General features: G+C 41.2%; 1 protein-coding gene across 1 annotated transcript in view; it reads left to right on the top strand.

The window, feature by feature from the left end:
• rbm45 (RNA binding motif protein 45) overlaps positions 1 to 21,038 on the top strand; it is a 39,495-nt gene extending 18,457 nt beyond the window's left edge. Inside the window, exons 7-11 of the mRNA XM_061911814.1 lie at positions 6,112 to 6,205; positions 6,314 to 6,462; positions 7,079 to 7,154; positions 7,831 to 7,965; positions 20,833 to 21,038. Coding sequence (XP_061767798.1) covers positions 6,112 to 6,205; positions 6,314 to 6,462; positions 7,079 to 7,154; positions 7,831 to 7,947 — 436 coding nt within the window. The 3' untranslated portion in view covers positions 7,948 to 7,965; positions 20,833 to 21,038. The remainder of the gene's footprint in view (positions 1 to 6,111; positions 6,206 to 6,313; positions 6,463 to 7,078; positions 7,155 to 7,830; positions 7,966 to 20,832) is intronic.
• The last annotated feature ends 22 nt before the right edge of the window (positions 21,039 to 21,060 follow it).

Here is a 21,060-nt window from a genome sequence, read left to right as displayed (position 1 = left end):
TCAAGTACCTCAGAGTCTTGTTCACGAGTGAGGGAAGAGTGGATGGTGAGATGGACAGGCGGATCGGTGCGGCGTCTTCAGTAATGTGAACGTTGTATCGATCCGTTGTGGTGAAGAAGGAGCTGAGCCGGAAGGCAAAGCTCTCAATTTACCGGTCGATCTACGTCCCATCCTCACCTATGGTCATGAGCTTTGTGTCATGACCGAAAGGACAAGATCACGGGTACAAGCGGCCCGAATGAGTTTCCTCCGCTGTGTGGCGGGTCTCTTCCTTAAGATAGGGTGAGAAGCTCAAAGTAAAGCTACTGCTCCTCCACATGGAGAGGAGCCAGATGAGTTGGTTTGGGCATCTGGTCAGGATGCCACCCAATCGCCTCCCTCAGGAGGTGTTTCAGGAATGTCCGACCGGGAGGAGGCCACGGGGAAGACCCAGGACACGTTGGGAAGACTATGTCTCCCGACTGGCCTGGGAACGCCTTGGGATCCCCCGGGAAGAACTGGACGAAGTGGCTGGGGAGAGGGAAGTCTGGGCTTCCCTGCTTAGGCTGCTGCCCCCGCGACCCGATCTCGGATAAGCGGAAGAAGATGGATGGATGGGTTTATGAGGTGGTGACTTGTCCAAGGTGTACCCTACAGTGTTGGCGCTAGGAATTTTCAAAATGGGGTCCAAGGGACCCCATCAAGTCATAAAAATGGCGTTCCTTAGTACATTTTTGGGGTAAACATGTTATTGTAAGCGTTTTGAAAACAAATGATAAATGTATGCATTAGCCTGTTATAGCTCTCATTCTACATTGTGTTTTGGAAAAAATGATGTCATAAATAATACTTAATTTATTAAAAACATTAATACCAAAGAAAACATTTTTATGCGAATGTGAATGTTTTCAGTTATAAACATTCATTCCTTTTCTTCATTAATCTAAACATCGCTGCTGCTGGTATTTTTTCTATATTTTCATATAAGTTGTAGGTGAATTTATTTCAGTATAAAATTGTAAAAAGTTTGCTTCGGTCATGAAATGATGATAATGGCGTGCCAGGACATACATGCATATGACACATTGAATTGATTATTCTCACCTGTGTGTAGATCATCATTCCTTTAAAACCAGCCACATCTACATTTCCATGGCAGATAATGTCAACACACAGATTCTGGCAAGTTAGTTTCAATGTCACATAATGCCTCTAGCATTTCATGATGGCCATAAGCTGCCGGTATGCTGGCACCATACCACTTTTGCAGCTCAGTCAGGCTTGGGAACTTGGACAAGGGGAGGTTCCTCTTGGGCCAAGTGACACACAGTCCACAGCTGGCTAGTAACACTGTCTGTACTTGCCTCCTCTGCTCCTTTCAGAGTGCCAAAAAAGCTGCTCGACCCAAGCCGATTCGGCCAACTTCCGTACTGATTGTTGTGGGGTGTGTGTGCTCCTTTAAGAATGGCAGTATGTGGTGTAAGTGTGTGGGTGAGAGGGAGCGGTAGCATAGTGGATGTCCGGTTGGCTTTGTGGAAACATAAATAAAGAGTTGTAACAAATCGACGGCCTCGTCATTCCGACCAAAGAGCAGAACTGTAGAGAAAAGTGGAGGGTGTTACCCCCGACATTACATCGGCCCTGAAGGGAAGGTCTCCTCGACCACGGTCTGGGAGCAGACGAGTGGGGTGTGACATATTTCTTGGTGCCTGGTGAGGCTGAATCTTTGCTCGTAAAGGTGTTCATTTTCTTAGCCCGGTTACCTGGCGTGCAAAACATCTTTCCGTCTTCATAAGTCAGCCATTTGCTGAAAAGTGGCTTCAGGAGCCACTTTTCGTTGAAGCTCTGCTCCTTGGCCATGACCAAAACAATACCGCATAATTTAAAAGGAAAGTAATATTTTATCAGAGTGTAAATTAGTTTGCTTGTTGATGATTTTTGTTTGGTTTTGTTATATTTATATGGTAATTAATATTCTGTGACTGTAAATTGTTTGCTTTTTGATGCGTTTGTTAATGTATTGTGTAGTTATAATTAGAGATGTCCGATAATATCGGCCTGCTGATAAATGCTTGAAAATGTGATATCGGAAATTATCAGTATCGGTTTCAAAAAGTAAAATGAATGACTTTTTAAAACGCTGTTGTACGGAGCGGTACATATCAGGTAAAACACTGATGTCAACCCACTCAGCAGCCCCTCCCCTCTCTCCTCTCCCCACACACAACACAGGAGTTGACGACTGCAGCATGAGAGGTTTACTGGCGACACTTGATGACCTCATCAAACCGCCGCGAGCGTATCATAACATCAACAAGAGTGTGTTGTTGCCGGTGCTGTAGCCGTGGCTAACAAGTGACCTCGCTCAATGACTGACTAACGACACCATGTCTATGGTTTGGGATTATTTTAAAGAGTGTGTGACGGATACAAAACTGGCAATTTGCAATGACTGCAAAAAGTTGGTTATGCGAGGAGGAACCAAGATGTCTTCCTTTAATACCAGCAATTACATCTCCCACCTCTTCAAGAATCATAAAGAGATACATGATGAATAAAAGCGGAAGATGGATGTGAGCCCAGTTTAGAATCCCTGTTATACAGTATGCCAGGCAGTCTTGCACTAAAGCAGGACTATGTTATTGTTTACTTTATTACTCTAGTATACTCTGGACTGAAGCTGTGTGCCTTCATTGTTTTGTAGCTGTTGTGTTCAGGCATGTTAAAAATAAAAATAATGCACTTTCTTAGACTTAGTGAAAGCCAAAGTATAGTATTTCCCATAGTTGTCGTGGGTGTCAGGATTATCTCAGGGAGAGCATGTCCCAAATTCCAAGCTGCAGTTTTGAGGCATGTTAAAAAAAATAATGCACTTTGTGACTTCAATAATAAATATGGCAGTGCCATGTTGGCATTTTTTTTTCATAATTTGAGTTTATTTATTTTGGAAAACCTTGTTACATTGTTTAATGCATCCAGCGGGGCATCAAAACAAAATTAGGCATAATAATGTGTTCATTCCACCACTGTATATATTGGTATCGGTTGATATCGGAATCGGTAATTAAGGGTTGGACAATATTGGATATGGGCAAAAAAGCCATTATTGGACATCTCTAGTTATAATTATATTATTTTACTTGTAATTGTATTGAGCTTGTGGACCAAACCAAAAAAAGCATTTTTGGTTGAAAAAAGAGATAAAGAAGTAAAATACAGCATTATGTCATCAGTTTGATTTATTAAATTGTATAACAGTGCAAAATATTGCTCATTTGTAGTGGTCTTTTTTCAACTATTTGGAAAAAAGACTAGCGGGTTGTTGTGGCAACCAACTAATGGGGATCCTTAATAAAATTCAAATCATATCAAATACCAGAAAAGGGTGGAGTGCCATCTCCGGGTTGGGGAGGAGACCCTGCCCCAAGTGGAGGAGTTCAAGTACCTCAGAGTTTTGTTCACGAGTGAGGGAAGAGTGGATGGTGAGATCGACAGGCGGATCGGTGCGGCGTCTTCAGTAATGCGGACGTTGTACCGATCCGTTGTGGTGAAGAAGGAGCTGAGCCGGAAGGCGAAGCTCTCAATTTACCGTTCGATCTACGTTCCCATCTTCACCTATGGTCATGAGCTTTGGGTTATGACCGAAAGGACAAGATCACGGATACAAGCGGCCCGAATGAGTTTCTTCCGCGGATGGTGGGTCTCTCCCTTAGAGATAGGGTGAGAAGCTCTGCCATCCGGGAGGAGCTCAAAGTAAAGCTGCTGCTCCTCCACATGGAGAGGAGCCAGATGAGGTGGTTTGGGAGTCTGGTCAGGATGCCACCCGAACACCTTCCTAGGGAGGTGTTTAGGGCACGTCCGACCGGTAGGAGGCCACGGGGAAGACCCAGGACACGTTGGGAGATTATGTCTCCCGGCTGGCCTGGGAACCCCTCGGGATCCCCCGGGAAGAACTGGACGAAGTGGCTGGGGAGAGGGAATTCTGGGCTTCCCTGCTTAGGCTGCTATATTTTTGGGGAAAAATAGAGCAGTGGTTCTCAACCTTTTTTCAGTCATGTACCCCCTGTGAACATTTTTTTAATTCAAGTACCCCCTAATCAGAGCAGAGCATTTTTGGTTGAAAAAAAGAGATAAAGAAGTAAAATACAGCACTATGTCATCACTTTCTGATTTATTAAATTGTATAACAGTGCAAAATATTGCTCATTTGTAGTGGTCTTTCTTCAACTATTTGGAAAAAAAGATATACAAATAACTAAAAAGTTGTTGAAAAATAAACAAATGATTGAATGATAAATGCAGATTTCTCCACATAGAAGTAATCATCAACTTAAAGAGCCCTCTTTGGGGATTGTAATAGAGATCCATCTGGATTCATCAACTTACTTCTAAACATTTCTTCACAAAAAAAGAAATATTTATGGAACATGTCAACACTGAATATTGCATTGTTGTATTTCTTTTCACACTTTATGAACTTACATTCATATTTTGTTGAAGTATTATTCAATAAATATATTTATAAAGGATTTTTGAATTGTTGCTATTTTTAGAATATTTAAAAAATATCTCACGTACCCCTTGGCATACCTTCAAGTACCCCGTTTGAGAACCACTGCCACAGAGAATCACAGTACTATTAATCCCAGGATGACAAATGTTTCACTTTTCAAGAAAAAATAATTTTCTCTTTTACCAATATTTGAAACTCTTAAACAAAGTAACCCGAATTTCCCTGTTGTGTGATATCTTATCTTACCATAAACCCATCCATCCGTCCATTTTCTACCGCTTATTCCCTTTGGGGTGACGGGGGGCGCTGGCGCCTATCTGAGCTACAATCGGGCGGAAGGCGGTGTTCACCCTGGACAAGTCGCCACCTCATCACAGGGCCAACACAGATAGACAGACAACATTCACACACTAGGGACCATTTAGTGTTGCCAGTCAACCTATCCCCAGCACAGAAGTAAAATAAACTCATTTAAAGTTTATTTTTACTTTTAATTTTGAACAACATTGAACATAATAAAGAACTGTTCTACTTAACCAGTCCTGCTGATTATCTCTTAATCTACTATTTTAAAAATCACTTAGGCATCTTCAGAATAGATCTATCATTTAAAAAGGTTTCCCTCTAGTACGGGGCTGGCAACCTGCGGCTCTTTAGCGCCGCCCTGGTGGCTCTCTGGAGCTTTTTCAAAAATGTATAAAAAATGGAAAAAACTTAGGGGAAAAATAAATTTTTAGTTTTAATATAGTTTCTGTAGGAGGACAAACATGACACAAACCTCCTTAATTGTTATAAAACACACTGTTTATATTAAACATCTTTCACTGATTCAAGTATTTGGCTGGCGCCGTTTTGTCCTACTCATTTTGGCGGTCCTTGAACTCATCATGGTTTGTTTACTTGTACAACTTTCTCTGACTTTCTAGGACGTGTTTTATGTCACTTTTTTTGTCTCATTTTGTCCACCAAACTTTTAATGTTGTGCCTGAATGCACAAAGGTGAGTTTTGTTGATGTTATTGACTTGTGTGGAGTGCTAATCAGACATATTTGCTCACTGCAAGCTAATCCATGCTAACATGCTATTTAGGCTAGCTGTATGTACATATTGCATCATTATGCCTCATTTGTAGCTATATTTCAGCTCATTTAGTTCTCTTAATTCAATTTATATCTCATGACACACTATCTGTATGTAATATGGCTTTGAATTTGTTTTGCGGCTCCAGACAGATTTGTTTTTGTATTTTTGGTCCAATGTGGCTCTTTCAACATTTTGGGGTGCCGACCCCTGCTCTGGGGGACCTGTTTTTTTGTCCCCATACCGTCAGATGTCTCCTTAAGGTGACTGTGTAAACAGAGCGATGTCCCCATTAAGTCAGCATTGCCAACACACACACACAGACACACATACACAGAGACACAAACACACATACACACATTCACACACACACACATTCACACACATATGTGCGCACATGGAAGAGAAAAATCTGCAGTAGAAAGTGATTCAAATAAATTATTTGTCTGAGGCTGTGCACTCTGATAGCAGGTGTAATTATGTGTGTGTGTGTGTGTGTGTGTGTGTGTGTGTGTGTGTGTGTGTGTGTGTGTGTGCAGCCCAGTGAGCCGGATGGCGATGCAGTTTGTGTCCAGTCAGGTGATGTCATCATTGTGGAACAGACCCTCTGGCAACCAAGCCATGAAACCTTCTGTGAGTTCTTCCTGGCACGCCTGCCTGTCGCCATGGTTACGTCCGCAACAGGGAGGGGAGGAGCCAACACGGGTGTCTCACCTGCTGTACCAATGACGTTTCCTCCAGGGTTTCCCGGCAGCGTCTCGGATCCAGACAGACGTCCAGCTGCCGCCCCCCAAGAAGCTGGCACCGCCCGACAGCAGGTCCAAGGAACGCCTCTTTGTCGTCTTCAACCCCTCCCCCTTGCCGCTGGAAGTGCTGGAGGATGTTTTCTGGTACTTTCCATTTCTCTATTTACATCTTTACCTGCTTTCTCACACACAAAATAACCTTTTTTCCACAACAACTCATTCTATAAATAATATTTGTTGAAATGCCATGGCTGTCTCACACACACACACACACACACACACACACACACACACACACACACACACACACACACACACACACACACACACACACACACACACACACACACACACACACACAATAATCACTAATCAATAAATATACCAACAACTTTTCTTGGTGCTTTAAATTAACACATGAAAACATTAATTATTAATAAATATATATACATATATGTATATATTTTTTACACTAAATGTTGGCAGTCTTTCCTGTAGAACTTGAAAGGTGACAGGAAATAAAACCAAATATTTAGTTTGTGTTTCAAATGTGACAGGAAATAAATATAAATATTTAGTTTGTGTTTCAAATGTGACAGGAAATAAATACAAATATTTAGTTTGTGTTTGAAAGGTGACAGGAAATAAATACAAATATTTAGTTTGTGTTTGAAAGGTGACAGGAAATAGGAAGTGACTTGAGAAAAGTGCTGAGTCAGCCAAATCCTGAGGTGAATTTAACAAGCTGGTCTCTCCTCAGCCGCTTTGGTGCTCTGATTGAGGTTCACCTGATCCCAGGCAGGAAGGTTGGATACATGAAGTACGCCGAGAAGCAGGTGAACTTGGACATGCTCCTCCTCCTCCTCCTCTTTTACACTCTGCTCCCCATCCTAGTCCTCCTCCTCCTCTTTTACACTCTGCTCCCCATCCTAGTCCTCCTCCTCCTCTTTTACACTCTGCTCCCCATCCTAGTCCTCCTCCTCCTCTTTTACACTCTGCTCCCCATCCTAGTCCTCCTCCTCCTCTTTTACACTCTGCTCCCCATCCTAGTCCTCCTCCTCCTCTTTTACACTCTGCTCCCCATCCTAGTCCTCCTCCTCCTCTTTTACACTCTGCTCCCCATCCTAGTCCTCCTCCTCCTCTTTTACACTCTGCTCCCCATCCTAGTCCTCCTCCTCCTCTTTTACACTCTGCTCCCCATCCTAGTCCTCCTCCTCCTCTTTTACACTCTGCTCCCCATCCTAGTCCTCCTCCTCCTCTTTTACACTCTGCTCCCCATCCTAGTCCTCCTCCTCCTCCTCCTCCTCTTTTACACTCTGCTCCCCATCCTAGTCCTCCTCCTCCTCCTCCTCTTTTACACTCTGCTCCCCATCCTAGTCCTCCTCCTCCTCCTCCTCTTTTACACTCTGCTCCCCATCCTAGTCCTCCTCCTCCTCCTCCTCTTTTACACTCTGCTCCCCATCCTAGTCCTCCTCCTCCTCCTCCTCTTTTACACTCTGCTCCCCATCCTAGTGCGCCTATGACGCCATGTCGGCGCTGCACGGCCAGTTCATCAACGGCGTGAAGATGAAGGTGATGCTCGCCGATCCTCCCCGAGAGGAGTCGCACAAAAGGCTTCGCACCTACTAGGACGTGAGCAGAGGACAGGTAAGTGCCAGGTGGAGGTGGTGTTCCAGTGCTCACCTGACTAATAAAGAGATCAACCTGCAGCATTCACTGAAGAAGCCTTCCTCTTCTTCTTGCTGCTTTCAACAGCACTCACTGCCTCTACTAGTTCCTTGGACAACTTACTCAAGGAACTTCTAAAAGTTCCTTGTTAAAATTGTACAAGGAACTTCTTGACCTTCCTTGTTGAAGGAACGTCTAGAAGTTCCTTGTAGAACTTCCATGAGGAACTTCTACAACTTACTCAAGGAACCTCTAGGAGGAACTTCTTGACCTTCTAAAAGTTCCTTGTTAAAATTGTACAAGTTCTACAAGGAATGTTCCTTGTAGAACTTTCATGTAGAACAGGGGTCAGCAACCTTTTTGAAACCAAGAGATACTCTGGTTAATGATTAATGCCAAGGGCTACCAGTTTGATACACACTTCAATAAATTGCCAGAAATAGCTAATTTGCTCAATTTACCTTTAATTGATAAATATATATATATATATATATATATATATATATATATATATATATATATATATATATATATATATATATATATATATATATATATATATATAAAGGGTATTTCTGTCTGTCATTCCATCGTACATTTTTTTTCCTTTTACGGAAGGTTTTTTGTAGAGAATAAATGATGAAAAAAAACACTAATTGAACGGTTTAAAGGAGGAGAAAACAGTCTAGAACGTCTAAAAGTAAGTCAAACAAGTAAGTTCTAGAACTTCTAGAGGATTAGTCGTACAAGAGCATTCTAGAACGTACAAAAGTAAGTCGTACAAGTAAGTTCTAGAACAGGGGTGCCCATTACGTCGATCGCGAGCTACCAGTCGACCGCGGGGGGTGTGTCAGTCGATCTCCAGCCAGGCTTTTAAAAAAAATAGACCTAAAAATGAGTGATCATCAATCTTCATCAAGACTTCACTTAAATGACATTCACGGTACCGGAGGGTCTTGTGAGATGACGCTGGCTGCTGCAAGATCATTATTATTAAAAATGACCGAGAGGAAGGCGAGAAACACTTTTTATTTCAACAGACTCTCGCGCCGTCCCTTCTGTCAAAACTCTAAAGGCCGACTGCACATTTCCTATCTTCACAATAAAAGCCCTGCTTCATGCTGCTTGCGCTAACTAAATACAGAGTCTCGGAAAACTGGCGTGCACAAGTGATCCCTCAGAAAGTTGGCGTGCACATCACTTGTGCACGCCAACTTTCTGAGACTCTGTATTTAGTTAGCGCAGGCAGCATGAAGCAGGGCTTTTATTGTGAAGATAGGAAATGTGCAGTCGGCCTTTAGAGTTTTGACGGAAGGGACGGCGCGAAAGTCTGTTGAAATAAAAAGTGTTTCTCGCCTTCCTCTCTGTCATTTTTTCATAATAATGAACTGGCAGCAGCCAGCGTCATCTCACAAGACCCTCGGGTGCCGTGAATGTCAATCAAGCAAGCTACGGAATTTGCCGCCAATGTTTTTCTTGTAAAGTGTATGGAAGCTGGATGAATTAGATGCCAAAAAGCAACAACTTTCATGTGGTATTGTACAGAAAGGACAACTTTTTTTCTCCTCCATTTGAAAATGTGGGCGTTATTATCATTACTGTCTGATTCCAATGAATGCAAGTCATCAGAATCAGGTAATACACCAACTTATATTCTTGTCTTCGTGAAAGAAAGACATCTATATGTGTTACACATGCTTGTATTATCATGAAACACATTTAACTTGTTTACAAAAATGTCTCTTTCATAAATAAATAAATATAAATGATATATATAAATGAGGTAGATCCCCTCGAGTTGGTCAATTGAAAAGTAGCTCGCCTGCAGAAAAAGTGTGGGCACCCCTGATCTAGAACTGCGAGAAGTCGTACAAGTGCTAGAACGTCTAAAAGTAAGTTGTACAAGTACGTACTAAAACGAGTAGTAGTAAATTGTACAAGTACGTTCTAGAACTTTTAGAAAGTAAGACGTATAAGTATGTACTAAAATTCTAGAAGTAAGTCATACAAATAAGTACTAGGACTTTTAGAAGACGTACAAATACTTGCTAGAATCTCTAGAAGTAAACCGTTCAACTACATTCTAGAACTTTAAGTAAAAAGTCATAGAAAAAAGTTGTACAAGTAAGGTAGTAATATTAAGAAGAAGAAGGAAGTTGTACAAGTGGGATAGTATTATTAAGTAGTGGAAGGAAGTTGTACCAGTAAGGTAGTATGAAGTAGTGGAAGGAAGTTGTACCAGTAAAGTAGTATTAAGTAGTAGAAGGAAGTTGTACCAGTAAAGTAGTATTAAGTAGTAGAAGGAAGTTGTACCAGTAAAGTAGTATTAAGTAGTAGAAGGAAGTTGTACCAGTAAAGTAGTATGAAGTAGTAGAAGGAAGTTGTACCAGTAAAGTAGTATTAAGTAGTAGAAGGAAGTTGTACCAGTAAAGTAGTATGAAGTAGTGGAAGGAAGTTGTACCAGTAAAGTAGTATTAAGTAGTAGAAGGAAGTTGTACCAGTAAAGTAGTATTAAGTAGTAGAAGGAAGTTGTACCAGTAAAGTAGTATGAAGTAGTGGAAGGAAGTTGTACCAGTAAAGTAGTATGAAGTAGTGGAAGGTAGTTGTACCAGTAAAGTAGTATTAAGTAGTAGAAGGAAGTTGTACAAGTAAAGTAGTATGAAGTAGTAGAAGGAAGTTGTACCAGTAAAGTAGTAAGTATTAAGTAGTAGAAGGAAGTTGTACCAGTAAAGTAGTATTAAGTAGTAGAAGGAAGTTGTACCAGTAAAGTAGTATGAAGTAGTAGAAGGAAGTTGTACCAGTAAAGTAGTATGAAGTAGTGGAAGGAAGTTGTACCAGTAAAGTAGTATTAAGTAGTAGAAGGAAGTTGTACCAGTAAAGTAGTATTAAGTAGTAGAAGGAAGTTGTACCAGTAAAGTAGTATGAAGTAGTAGAAGGAAGTTGTACCAGTAAAGTAGTATGAAGTAGTGGAAGGAAGTTGTACCAGTAAAGTAGTATTAAGTAGTAGAAGGAAGTTGTACCAGTAAAGTAGTATTAAGTAGTAGAAGGAAGTTGTACCAGTAAAGTAGTATGAAGTAGTAGAAGGAAGTTGTACCAGTAAAGTAGTATGAAGTAGTAGAAGGAAGTTGTACCAGTAAAGTAGTATGAAGTAGTAAAAGGAAGTTGTACCAGTAAAGTAGTATGAAGTAGTAGAAGGAAGTTGTACCAGTAAAGTAGTATTAAGTAGTAGAAGGAAGTTGTACCAGTAAAGTAGTATGAAGTAGTGGAAGGAAGTTGTACCAGTAAAGTAGTATTAAGTAGTAGAAGGAAGTTGTACCAGTAAAGTAGTATTAAGTAGTAGAAGGAAGTTGTACCAGTAAAGTAGTATTAAGTAGTAGAAGGAAGTTGTACCAGTAAAGTAGTATGAAGTAGTGGAAGGAAGTTGTACCAGTAAAGTAGTATGAAGTAGTGGAAGGTAGTTGTACCAGTAAAGTAGTATTAAGTAGTAGAAGGAAGTTGTACAAGTAAAGTAGTATGAAGTAGTAGAAGGAAGTTGTACCAGTAAAGTAGTAAGTATTAAGTAGTAGAAGGAAGTTGTACCAGTAAAGTAGTATTAAGTAGTAGAAGGAAGTTGTACCAGTAAAGTAGTATGAAGTAGTAGAAGGAAGTTGTACCAGTAAAGTAGTATGAAGTAGTAGAAGGAAGTTGTACCAGTAAAGTAGTATGAAGTAGTAGAAGGAAGTTGTACCAGTAAAGTAGTATGAAGTAGTGGAAGGAAGTTGTACCAGTAAAGTAGTATTAAGTAGTAGAAGGAAGTTGTACCAGTAAAGTAGTATTAAGTAGTAGAAGGAAGTTGTACCAGTAAAGTAGTATGAAGTAGTAGAAGGAAGTTGTACCAGTAAAGTAGTATGAAGTAGTGGAAGGAAGTTGTACCAGTAAAGTAGTATTAAGTAGTAGAAGGAAGTTGTACCAGTAAAGTAGTATGAAGTAGTAGAAGGAAGTTGTACCAGTAAAGTAGTATTAAGTAGTAGAAGGAAGTTGTACCAGTAAAGTAGTATGAAGTAGTAGAAGGAAGTTGTACCAGTAAAGTAGTATGAAGTAGTAGAAGGAAGTTGTACCAGTAAAGTAGTATGAAGTAGTAGAAGGAAGTTGTACCAGTAAAGTAGTATTAAGTAGTAGAAGGAAGTTGTACCAGTAAAGTAGTATGAAGTAGTGGAAGGAAGTTGTACCAGTAAAGTAGTATTAAGTAGTAGAAGGAAGTTGTACCAGTAAAGTAGTATTAAGTAGTAGAAGGAAGTTGTACCAGTAAAGTAGTATTAAGTAGTAGAAGGAAGTTGTACCAGTAAAGTAGTATGAAGTAGTGGAAGGAAGTTGTACCAGTAAAGTAGTATGAAGTAGTGGAAGGTAGTTGTACCAGTAAAGTAGTATTAAGTAGTAGAAGGAAGTTGTACAAGTAAAGTAGTATGAAGTAGTAGAAGGAAGTTGTACCAGTAAAGTAGTAAGTATTAAGTAGTAGAAGGAAGTTGTACCAGTAAAGTAGTATTAAGTAGTAGAAGGAAGTTGTACCAGTAAAGTAGTATGAAGTAGTAGAAGGAAGTTGTACCAGTAAAGTAGTATGAAGTAGTAGAAGGAAGTTGTACCAGTAAAGTAGTATGAAGTAGTAGAAGGAAGTTGTACCAGTAAAGTAGTATGAAGTAGTGGAAGGAAGTTGTACCAGTAAAGTAGTATTAAGTAGTAGAAGGAAGTTGTACCAGTAAAGTAGTATTAAGTAGTAGAAGGAAGTTGTACCAGTAAAGTAGTATGAAGTAGTAGAAGGAAGTTGTACCAGTAAAGTAGTATGAAGTAGTGGAAGGAAGTTGTACCAGTAAAGTAGTATTAAGTAGTAGAAGGAAGTTGTACCAGTAAAGTAGTATTAAGTAGTAGAAGGAAGTTGTACCAGTAAAGTAGTATGAAGTAGTAGAAGGAAGTTGTACCAGTAAAGTAGTATGAAGTAGTAGAAGGAAGTTGTACCAGTAAAGTAGTATGAAGTAGTAGAAGGAAGTTGTACCAGTAAAGTAGTATGAAGTAGTAGAAGGAAGTTGTACCAGTAAAGTAGTATTAAGTAGTAGAAGGAAGTTGTACCAGTAAAGTAGTATGAAGTAGTGGAAGGAAGTTGTACCAGTAAAGTAGTATTAAGTAGTAGAAGGAAGTTGTACCAGTAAAGTAGTATTAAGTAGTAGAAGGAAGTTGTACCAGTAAAGTAGTATTAAGTAGTAGAAGGAAGTTGTACCAGTAAAGTAGTATGAAGTAGTGGAAGGAAGTTGTACCAGTAAAGTAGTATGAAGTAGTGGAAGGAAGTTGTACCAGTAAAGTAGTATGAAGTAGTAGAAGGAAGTTGTACCAGTAAAGTAGTATGAAGTAGTAGAAGGAAGTTGTACCAGTAAAGTAGTATGAAGTAGTAGAAGGAAGTTGTACCAGTAAAGTAGTATGAAGTAGTGGAAGGAAGTTGTACCAGTAAAGTAGTATGAAGTAGTGGAAGGAAGTTGTACCAGTAAAGTAGTATTAAGTAGTAGAAGGAAGTTGTACCAGTAAAGTAGTATTAAGTAGTAGAAGGAAGTTGTACCAGTAAAGTAGTATGAAGTAGTAGAAGGAAGTTGTACCAGTAAAGTAGTATGAAGTAGTGGAAGGAAGTTGTACCAGTAAAGTAGTATTAAGTAGTAGAAGGAAGTTGTACCAGTAAAGTAGTATTAAGTAGTAGAAGGAAGTTGTACAAGTAAAGTAGTATGAAGTAGTAGAAGGAAGTTGTACCAGTAAAGTAGTATGAAGTAGTAGAAGGAAGTTGTACCAGTAAAGTAGTATGAAGTAGTAGAAGGAAGTTGTACCAGTAAAGTAGTATGAAGTAGTAGAAGGAAGTTGTACCAGTAAAGTAGTATTAAGTAGTGGAAGGAAGTTGTACCAGTAAAGTAGTATTAAGTAGTGGAAGGAAGTTGTACCAGTAAAGTAGTATGAAGTAGTAGAAGGAAGTTGTACCAGTAAAGTAGTATGAAGTAGTAGAAGGAAGTTGTACCAGTAAAGTAGTATTAAGTAGTAGAAGGAAGTTGTACCAGTAAAGTAGTATTAAGTAGTAGAAGGAAGTTGTACCAGTAAAGTAGTATTAAGTAGTAGAAGGAAGTTGTACCAGTAAAGTAGTATGAAGTAGTAGAAGGAAGTTGTACCAGTAAAGTAGTATGAAGTAGTAGAAGGAAGTTGTACCAGTAAAGTAGTATTAAGTAGTAGAAGGAAGTTGTACCAGTAAAGTGGTATGAAGTAGTAGAAGGAAGTTGTACCAGTAAAGTAGTATGAAGTAGTAGAAGGAAGTTGTACCAGTAAAGTAGTATGAAGTAGTAGAAGGAAGTTGTACCAGTAAAGTAGTATGAAGTAGTAGAAGGAAGTTGTACCAGTAAAGTAGTATGAAGTAGTAGAAGGAAGTTGTACCAGTAAAGTAGTATTAAGTAGTAGAAGGAAGTTGTACCAGTAAAGTAGTATTAAGTAGTAGAAGGAAGTTGTACCAGTAAAGTAGTATTAAGTAGTAGAAGGAAGTTGTACCAGTAAAGTAGTATGAAGTAGTGGAAGTAAAGCTGTACAAGGATGACTATTAAGTAATAGTTTTGAATAGTAGAAGTAAGTTGTACAAGTAAGGTAGTATTAGTGGTAGTGATATTAAGTTGTACATAGTAATGTGGTAGTATTAGAAATAATATTAGGTACTAGTATTAAATTGTGCAAATAATTTAGTAGTACTAAAGTGAATGAGTAGGGTTGTAGTACTAAGTAGTAATTACGTAGTACAAGTCAGGTAGTAGTATTAAGTTATATAAGTATTGTAAGGTAGTATTAAGTTGTACAAGGAACGTAGTATTAATTAGTAGTATTAAGTTGGACTACCATGGTAGTAGTTTTTGTAGTATAATTATGTATGGTACTAGTATTAAGTTGTACAAATATGGTACTAGTGCTAAGTAGTATTAGTAGTACAATTAGGTGGTACAACACTGCCCTCTGCTGGTGCATTAGTAGTAGTAGTAGTATAACACTGCCCTCTGCTGGTGCATTAGTAGTACAACACTGCCCTCTGCTGGTGCATTAGTAGTAGTACAACACTGCCCTCTGCTGGTGCATTAGTAGTAGTAGTACAACACTGCCCTCTGCTGGTGCATTAGTAGTAGTAGTAGTACAACACTGCCCTCTGCTGGTGCATTAGTAGTAGTAGTACAACACTGCCCTCTGCTGGTGCATTAGTAGTAGTAGTACAACACTGCCCTCTGCTGGTGCATTAGTAGTAGTAGTACAACACTGCCCTCTGCTGGTGCATTAGTAGTAGTAGTAGTACAACACTGCCCTCTGCTGGTGCATTAGTAGTAGTAGTACAACACTGCCCTCTGCTGGTGCATTAGTAGTAGTAGTACAACACTGCCCTCTGCTGGTGCATTAGTAGTAGTACAACACTGCCCTCTGCTGGTGCATTAGTAGTAGTAGTACAACACTGCCCTCTGCTGGTGCATTAGTAGTAGTAGTACAACACTGCCCTCTGCTGGTGTATTAGTAGTAGTACAACACTGCCCTCTGCTGGTGCATTAGTAGTAGTAGTACAACACTGCCCTCTGCTGGTGTATTAGTAGTAGTAGTACAACACTGCCCTCTGCTGGTGCATTAGTAGTAGTAGTACAACACAGCCCTCTGCTGGTGTATTAGTAGTAGTACAACACTGCCCACCAGCTGGTGTATTAGTAGTAGTACAACACTGCCCTTTGCTGGTGCATTAGTAGTAGTACAACACTGCCCTCTGCTGGTGCATTAGTAGTAGTAGTACAACACTGCCCTCTGCTGGTGCATTAGTAGTAGTAGTACAACACTGCCCACCAGCTGGTGTATTAGTAGTAGTACAACACTGCCCTCTGCTGGTCCATTAGTAGTAATAGTACAACACTGCCCTCTGCTGGTGCATTAGAAGTACAACACTGCCCTCTGCTGGTGCATTAGTAGTAGTAGTACAACACTGCCCTCTGCTGGTGCATTAGTAGTAGTACAAAACTGCCCTCTGCTGGTGCATTAGTAGTAGTAGTACAACACTGCTCTCTGCTGGTGTATTAGTAGTAGTAGTACAACACTGCCCTCTGCTGGTGCATTAGTAGTAGTAGTACAACACTGCCCTTTGCTGGTGTATTAGTAGTAGTAGTACAACACTGCCCTCTGCTGGTGCATTAGTAGTAGTAGTACAACACTGCCCTTTGCTGGTGTATTAGTAGTACAACACTGCCCTTTGCTGGTGTATTAGTAGTAGTAGTACAACACTGCCCTCTGCTGGTGCATTAGTAGTAGTAGTACAACACTGCCCTTTGCTGGTGTATTAGTAGTAGTAGTACAACACTGCCCTTTGCTGGTGTATTAGTAGTAGTAGTACAACACTGCCCTCTGCTGGTGCATTAGTAGTAGTAGTACAACACTGCCCTTTGCTGGTGCATTAGTAGTAGTACAACACTGCCCTTTGCTGGTGCATTAGTAGTAGTAGTACAACACTGCCCTCTGCTGGTGTATTAGTAGTAGTAGTACAAAACTGCCCTCTGCTGGTGCATTAGTAGTAGTAGTACAAAACTGCCCTCTGCTGGTGCATTAGTAGTAGTAGTACAAAACTGCCCTCTGCTGGTGCATTAGTAGTAGTAGTACAACACTGCCCTCTGCTGGTGCATTAGTAGTAGTACAACACTGCCCTCTACTGGTGCATTAGTAATAGTACAAAACTGCCCTCTGCTGGTGCATTAGTAGTAATAGTACAACACTGCCCTCTGCTGGTGCATTAGAAGTACAACACTGCCCTCTGCTGGTGCATTAGTAGTAGTACAACACTGCCCTCTGCTGGTGCATTAGTAGTAGTACAACACTGCCCTCTGCTGGTGCATTAGTAGTAGTAGTACAACACTGCCCTCTGCTGGTGCATTAGTAGTAGTAGTACAACACCGCCCTCTGCTGGTGCATTAGTAGTAGTAGTACAACACCGCCCTCTGCTGGTGCATTAGTAGTAGTAGTACAACACCGCCCTCTGCTGGTGCATTAGTAGTAGTAGTAGTACAACACTGATCTTTGCTGGTGCATTAGTAGTAGTAGTACAACACTGATCTCTGCTGGTGCATTAGTAGTAGTAGTACAACACTGATCTCTGCTGGTGCATTAGTAGTAGTAGTACAACACTGATCTCTGCTGGTGCATTAGTAGTAGTAGTACAACACTGATCTCTGCTGGTGCATTAGTAGTAGTAGTACAACACTGATCTTTGCTGGTGCATTAGTAGTAGTAGTACAACACTGATCTCTGCTGGTGCATTAGTAGTAGTAGTACAACACTGATCTCTGCTGGTGCATTAGTAGTAGTAGTACAACACTGCCCTCTGCTGGTGCATTAGTAGTAATAGTACAACACTGAGCTCTGCTGGTGCATTAGTAGTAGTACAACACTGCCCTCTGCTGGTGCATTAGTAGTAGTAGTAGTACAACACTGCCCTCTGCTGGTGCATTAGTAGTAGTAGTACAACACTGATCTCTGCTGGTGCATTAGTAGTAGTAGTAGTACAACACTGCCCTCTGCTGGTGCATTAGTAGTAGTAGTAGTACAACACTGCCCTCTGCTGGTGCATTAGTAGTAGTAGTACAACACTGCCCTCTGCTGGTTCATTAGTAGTAGTAGTAGTAGTACAACACTGCCCTCTGCTGGTGCATTGGTAGTAGTAGTACAACACTCATCTCCGCTGGTGCATTAGTAGTAGTAGTACAACACTGAACTTTGCTGGTGCATTAGTAGTAGTAGTACAACACTGCCCTCTGCTGGTGCATTAGTAGTAGTAGTACAACACTGCCCTCTGCTGGTTCATTAGTAGTAGTAGTAGTAGTACAACACTGCCCTCTGCTGGTGCATTGGTAGTAGTAGTACAACACTCATCTCCGCTGGTGCATTAGTAGTAGTAGTACAACACTGAACTTTGCTGGTGCATTAGTAGTAGTAGTACAACACTGATCTCTGCTGGTGCATTAGTAGTAGTAGTAGTACAACACTGATCTCTGCTGGTGCATTAGTAGTAGTAGTACAACACTGCCCTCTGCTGGTGCATTAGTAGTAGTAGTACAACACTGCCCTCTGCTGGTGCATTAGTAGTAGTACAAAACTGCCCTCTGCTGGTGTATTAGTAGTAGTACAACACTGATCTCCGCTGGTGCATTAGTAGTAGTAGTACAACACTGCCCTCTGCTGGTGCATTAGTAGTAGTACAACACTGCCCTCTGCTGGTGCATTAGTACTAGTACAACACTGCCCTCTGCTACTGCATTAGTAGTAGTAGTAGTAGTAGTACAACACTGCTCTCTGCTGGTGCATTATTAGTAGTAGTAGTACAACACTGCCCTCTGCTGGTGCATTATTAGTAGTAGTAGTACAACACTGCCCTCTGCTGGTGCATTAGTAGTAGTAGTACAACACTGATCTCCGCTGGTGCATTAGTAGTAGTAGTACAACACTGCCCTCTGCTGGTGCATTAGTAGTAGTACAACACTGCCCTCTGCTGGTGTATTAGTAGTAGTAGTACAACACTGCCCACCAGCTGGTGCATTATTAGTAGTAGTAGTACAACACTGCCCTCTGCTGGTGTATTAGTAGTAGTAGTATAACACTGCCCTCTGCTGGTTTATTAGTAGTAGTAGTACAACACTGCCCTCTGCTGGTGCATTAGTAGTAGTAGTACAACACTGCCCTCTGCTGGTGCATTAGTAGTAGTAGTACAACACTGCTCTCTGCTGGTGCATTAGTAGTAGTAGTACAACACTGCCCTCTGCTGGTGCATTAGTAGTAGTAGTACAACACTGCCCTCTGCTGGTGTATTAGTAGTAGTAGTACAACACTGATCTCCGCTGGTGCATTAGTAGTAGTAGTACAACACTGCCCTCTGCTGGTGCATCATTAGTAGTAGTAGTAGTACAACACTGCCCTCTGCTGGTGCATTAGTAGTAGTAGTACAACACTGATCTCCGCTGGTGCATTAGTAGTAGTAGTACAACACTGCCCTCTGCTGGTGCATTAGTAGTAGTAGTACAACACTGATCTCCGCTGGTGCATTAGTAGTAGTAGTACAACACTGCTCTCTGCTGGTGCATTATTAGTAGTAGTAGTACAACACTGCTCTCTGCTGGTGCATTATTAGTAGTAGTAGTACAACACTGCCCTCTGCTGGTGTATTAGTAGTAGTACAACACTGCTCTCTGCTGGTGCATTATTAGTAGTAGTAGTACAACACTGCCCTCTGCTGGTGCATTAGTAGTAGTAGTACAACACTGATCTCTGCTGGTGCATTAGTAGTAGTAGTACAACACTGATCTCTGCTGGTGTATTAGTAGTAGTAGTACAACACTGATCTCTGCTGGTGCATTAGTAGTAGTAGTACAACACTGCTCTCTGCTGGTGCATTAGTAGTAGTAGTACAAAACTGCCCTCTGCTGGTGCATTAGTAGTAGTAGTACAACACTGATCTCTGCTGGTGCATTAGTAGTAGTAGTACAACACTGCTCTCTGCTGGTGCATTAGTAGTAGTACAACACTGATCTCTGCTGGTGCATTAGTAGTAGTAGTACAACACTGCCCTCTGCTGGTGCATTAGTAGTAGTAGTACAACACTGCTCTCTGCTGGTGCATTAGTAGTAGTACAACACTGATCTCTGCTGGTGCATTAGTAGTAGTAGTACAACACTGCTCTCTGCTGGTGCATTAGTAGTAGTACAACACTGATCTCTGCTGGTGCATTAGTAGTAGTAGTACAACACTGCCCTCCGCTGGTGCATCAGTAGTAGTACAACACTGCCCTCTGCTGGTGTATTAGTAGTAGTACAACACTGCTCTCTGCTGGTGCATTATTAGGAGTAGTAGTACAACACTGCCCTCTGCTGGTGCATTAGTAGTAGTAGTAGTACAACACTGCCCTCTGCTGGTGCATTAGTAGTAGTAGTACAACACTGCCCTCTGCTGGTGCATTAGTAGTAGTAGTACAACACTGCCCTCTGCTGGTGCATTAGTAGTAGTACACTGCCCTCTGCTGGTGCATTAGTAGTAGTAGTACAACACTGCCCTCTGCTGGTGCATTAGTAGTAGTACACTGCCCTCTGCTGGTGCATTCATTAGTAGTAGTAGTAGTAGTACAACACTGCCCTCTGCTGGTGTATTAGTAGTAGTAGTACAACACTGCCCTCTGCTGGTGTATTAGTAGTAGTACACTGCTCTCTGCTGGTGCATTAGTAGTAGTAGTACAACACTGCCCTCTGCTGGTGTATTAGTAGTAGTAGTACAACACTGCCCTCTGCTGGTGCATTAGTAGTAGTAGTACAACACTGCCCTCTGCTGGTGCATTAGTAGTAGTAGTACAACACTGCCCTCTGCTGGTGCATTCATTAGTAGTAGTACAACACTGCCCTCTGCTGGTGCATTAGTAGTAGTACACTGCCCTCTGCTGGTGCATTCATTAGTAGTAGTAGTAGTACAACACTGCCCTCTGCTGGTGCATTAGTAGTAGTAGTAGTACAACACTGCTCTCTGCTGGTGCATTAGTAGTAGTAGTAGTACAACACTGATCTCTGCTGGTGTATTAGTAGTAGTACAACACTGCTCTCTGCTGGTGCATTATTAGTAGTAGTACAACACTGCCCTCTGCTGGTGCATTCATTAGTAGTAGTAGTAGTACAACACTGCCCTCTGCTGGTGCATTACTGTACAACACTGCTCTCTGCTGGTGCATTAGTAGTATTGCATGACAGAAGACTTGATCCTCCATAGTCACATGACGTGTGTGCGTGAGTAACTGTGCAGCTTCTTGTTTCCCAGGCGACTGTTTTGACTGACACCTTGACCTGACCGACAGCCACTCTTTGGACCGACCTGTTGACACGACCTTTGACCTTGCATGTGGATCACACTTGTTTGATTTTCCTTCACACTTGTGCACGGCGGCCACAGAACTTTTTCCTTTGACGTTCTCGCCCCAAGTTTTTTTTCCTGCCTTCAAGTAGAAATAAACTGTTGAACATCCATGTGGTTTCCCCGTGTGACTTC

Source organism: Nerophis ophidion, linkage group LG09 (assembly GCF_033978795.1).
Source record: "Nerophis ophidion isolate RoL-2023_Sa linkage group LG09, RoL_Noph_v1.0, whole genome shotgun sequence".
NCBI lineage: Eukaryota > Metazoa > Chordata > Actinopteri > Syngnathiformes > Syngnathidae > Nerophis > Nerophis ophidion.
The sequence above is the reverse complement of the archived record's forward strand: the minus strand, read 5'-3'. Positions and strand labels throughout refer to the sequence as shown.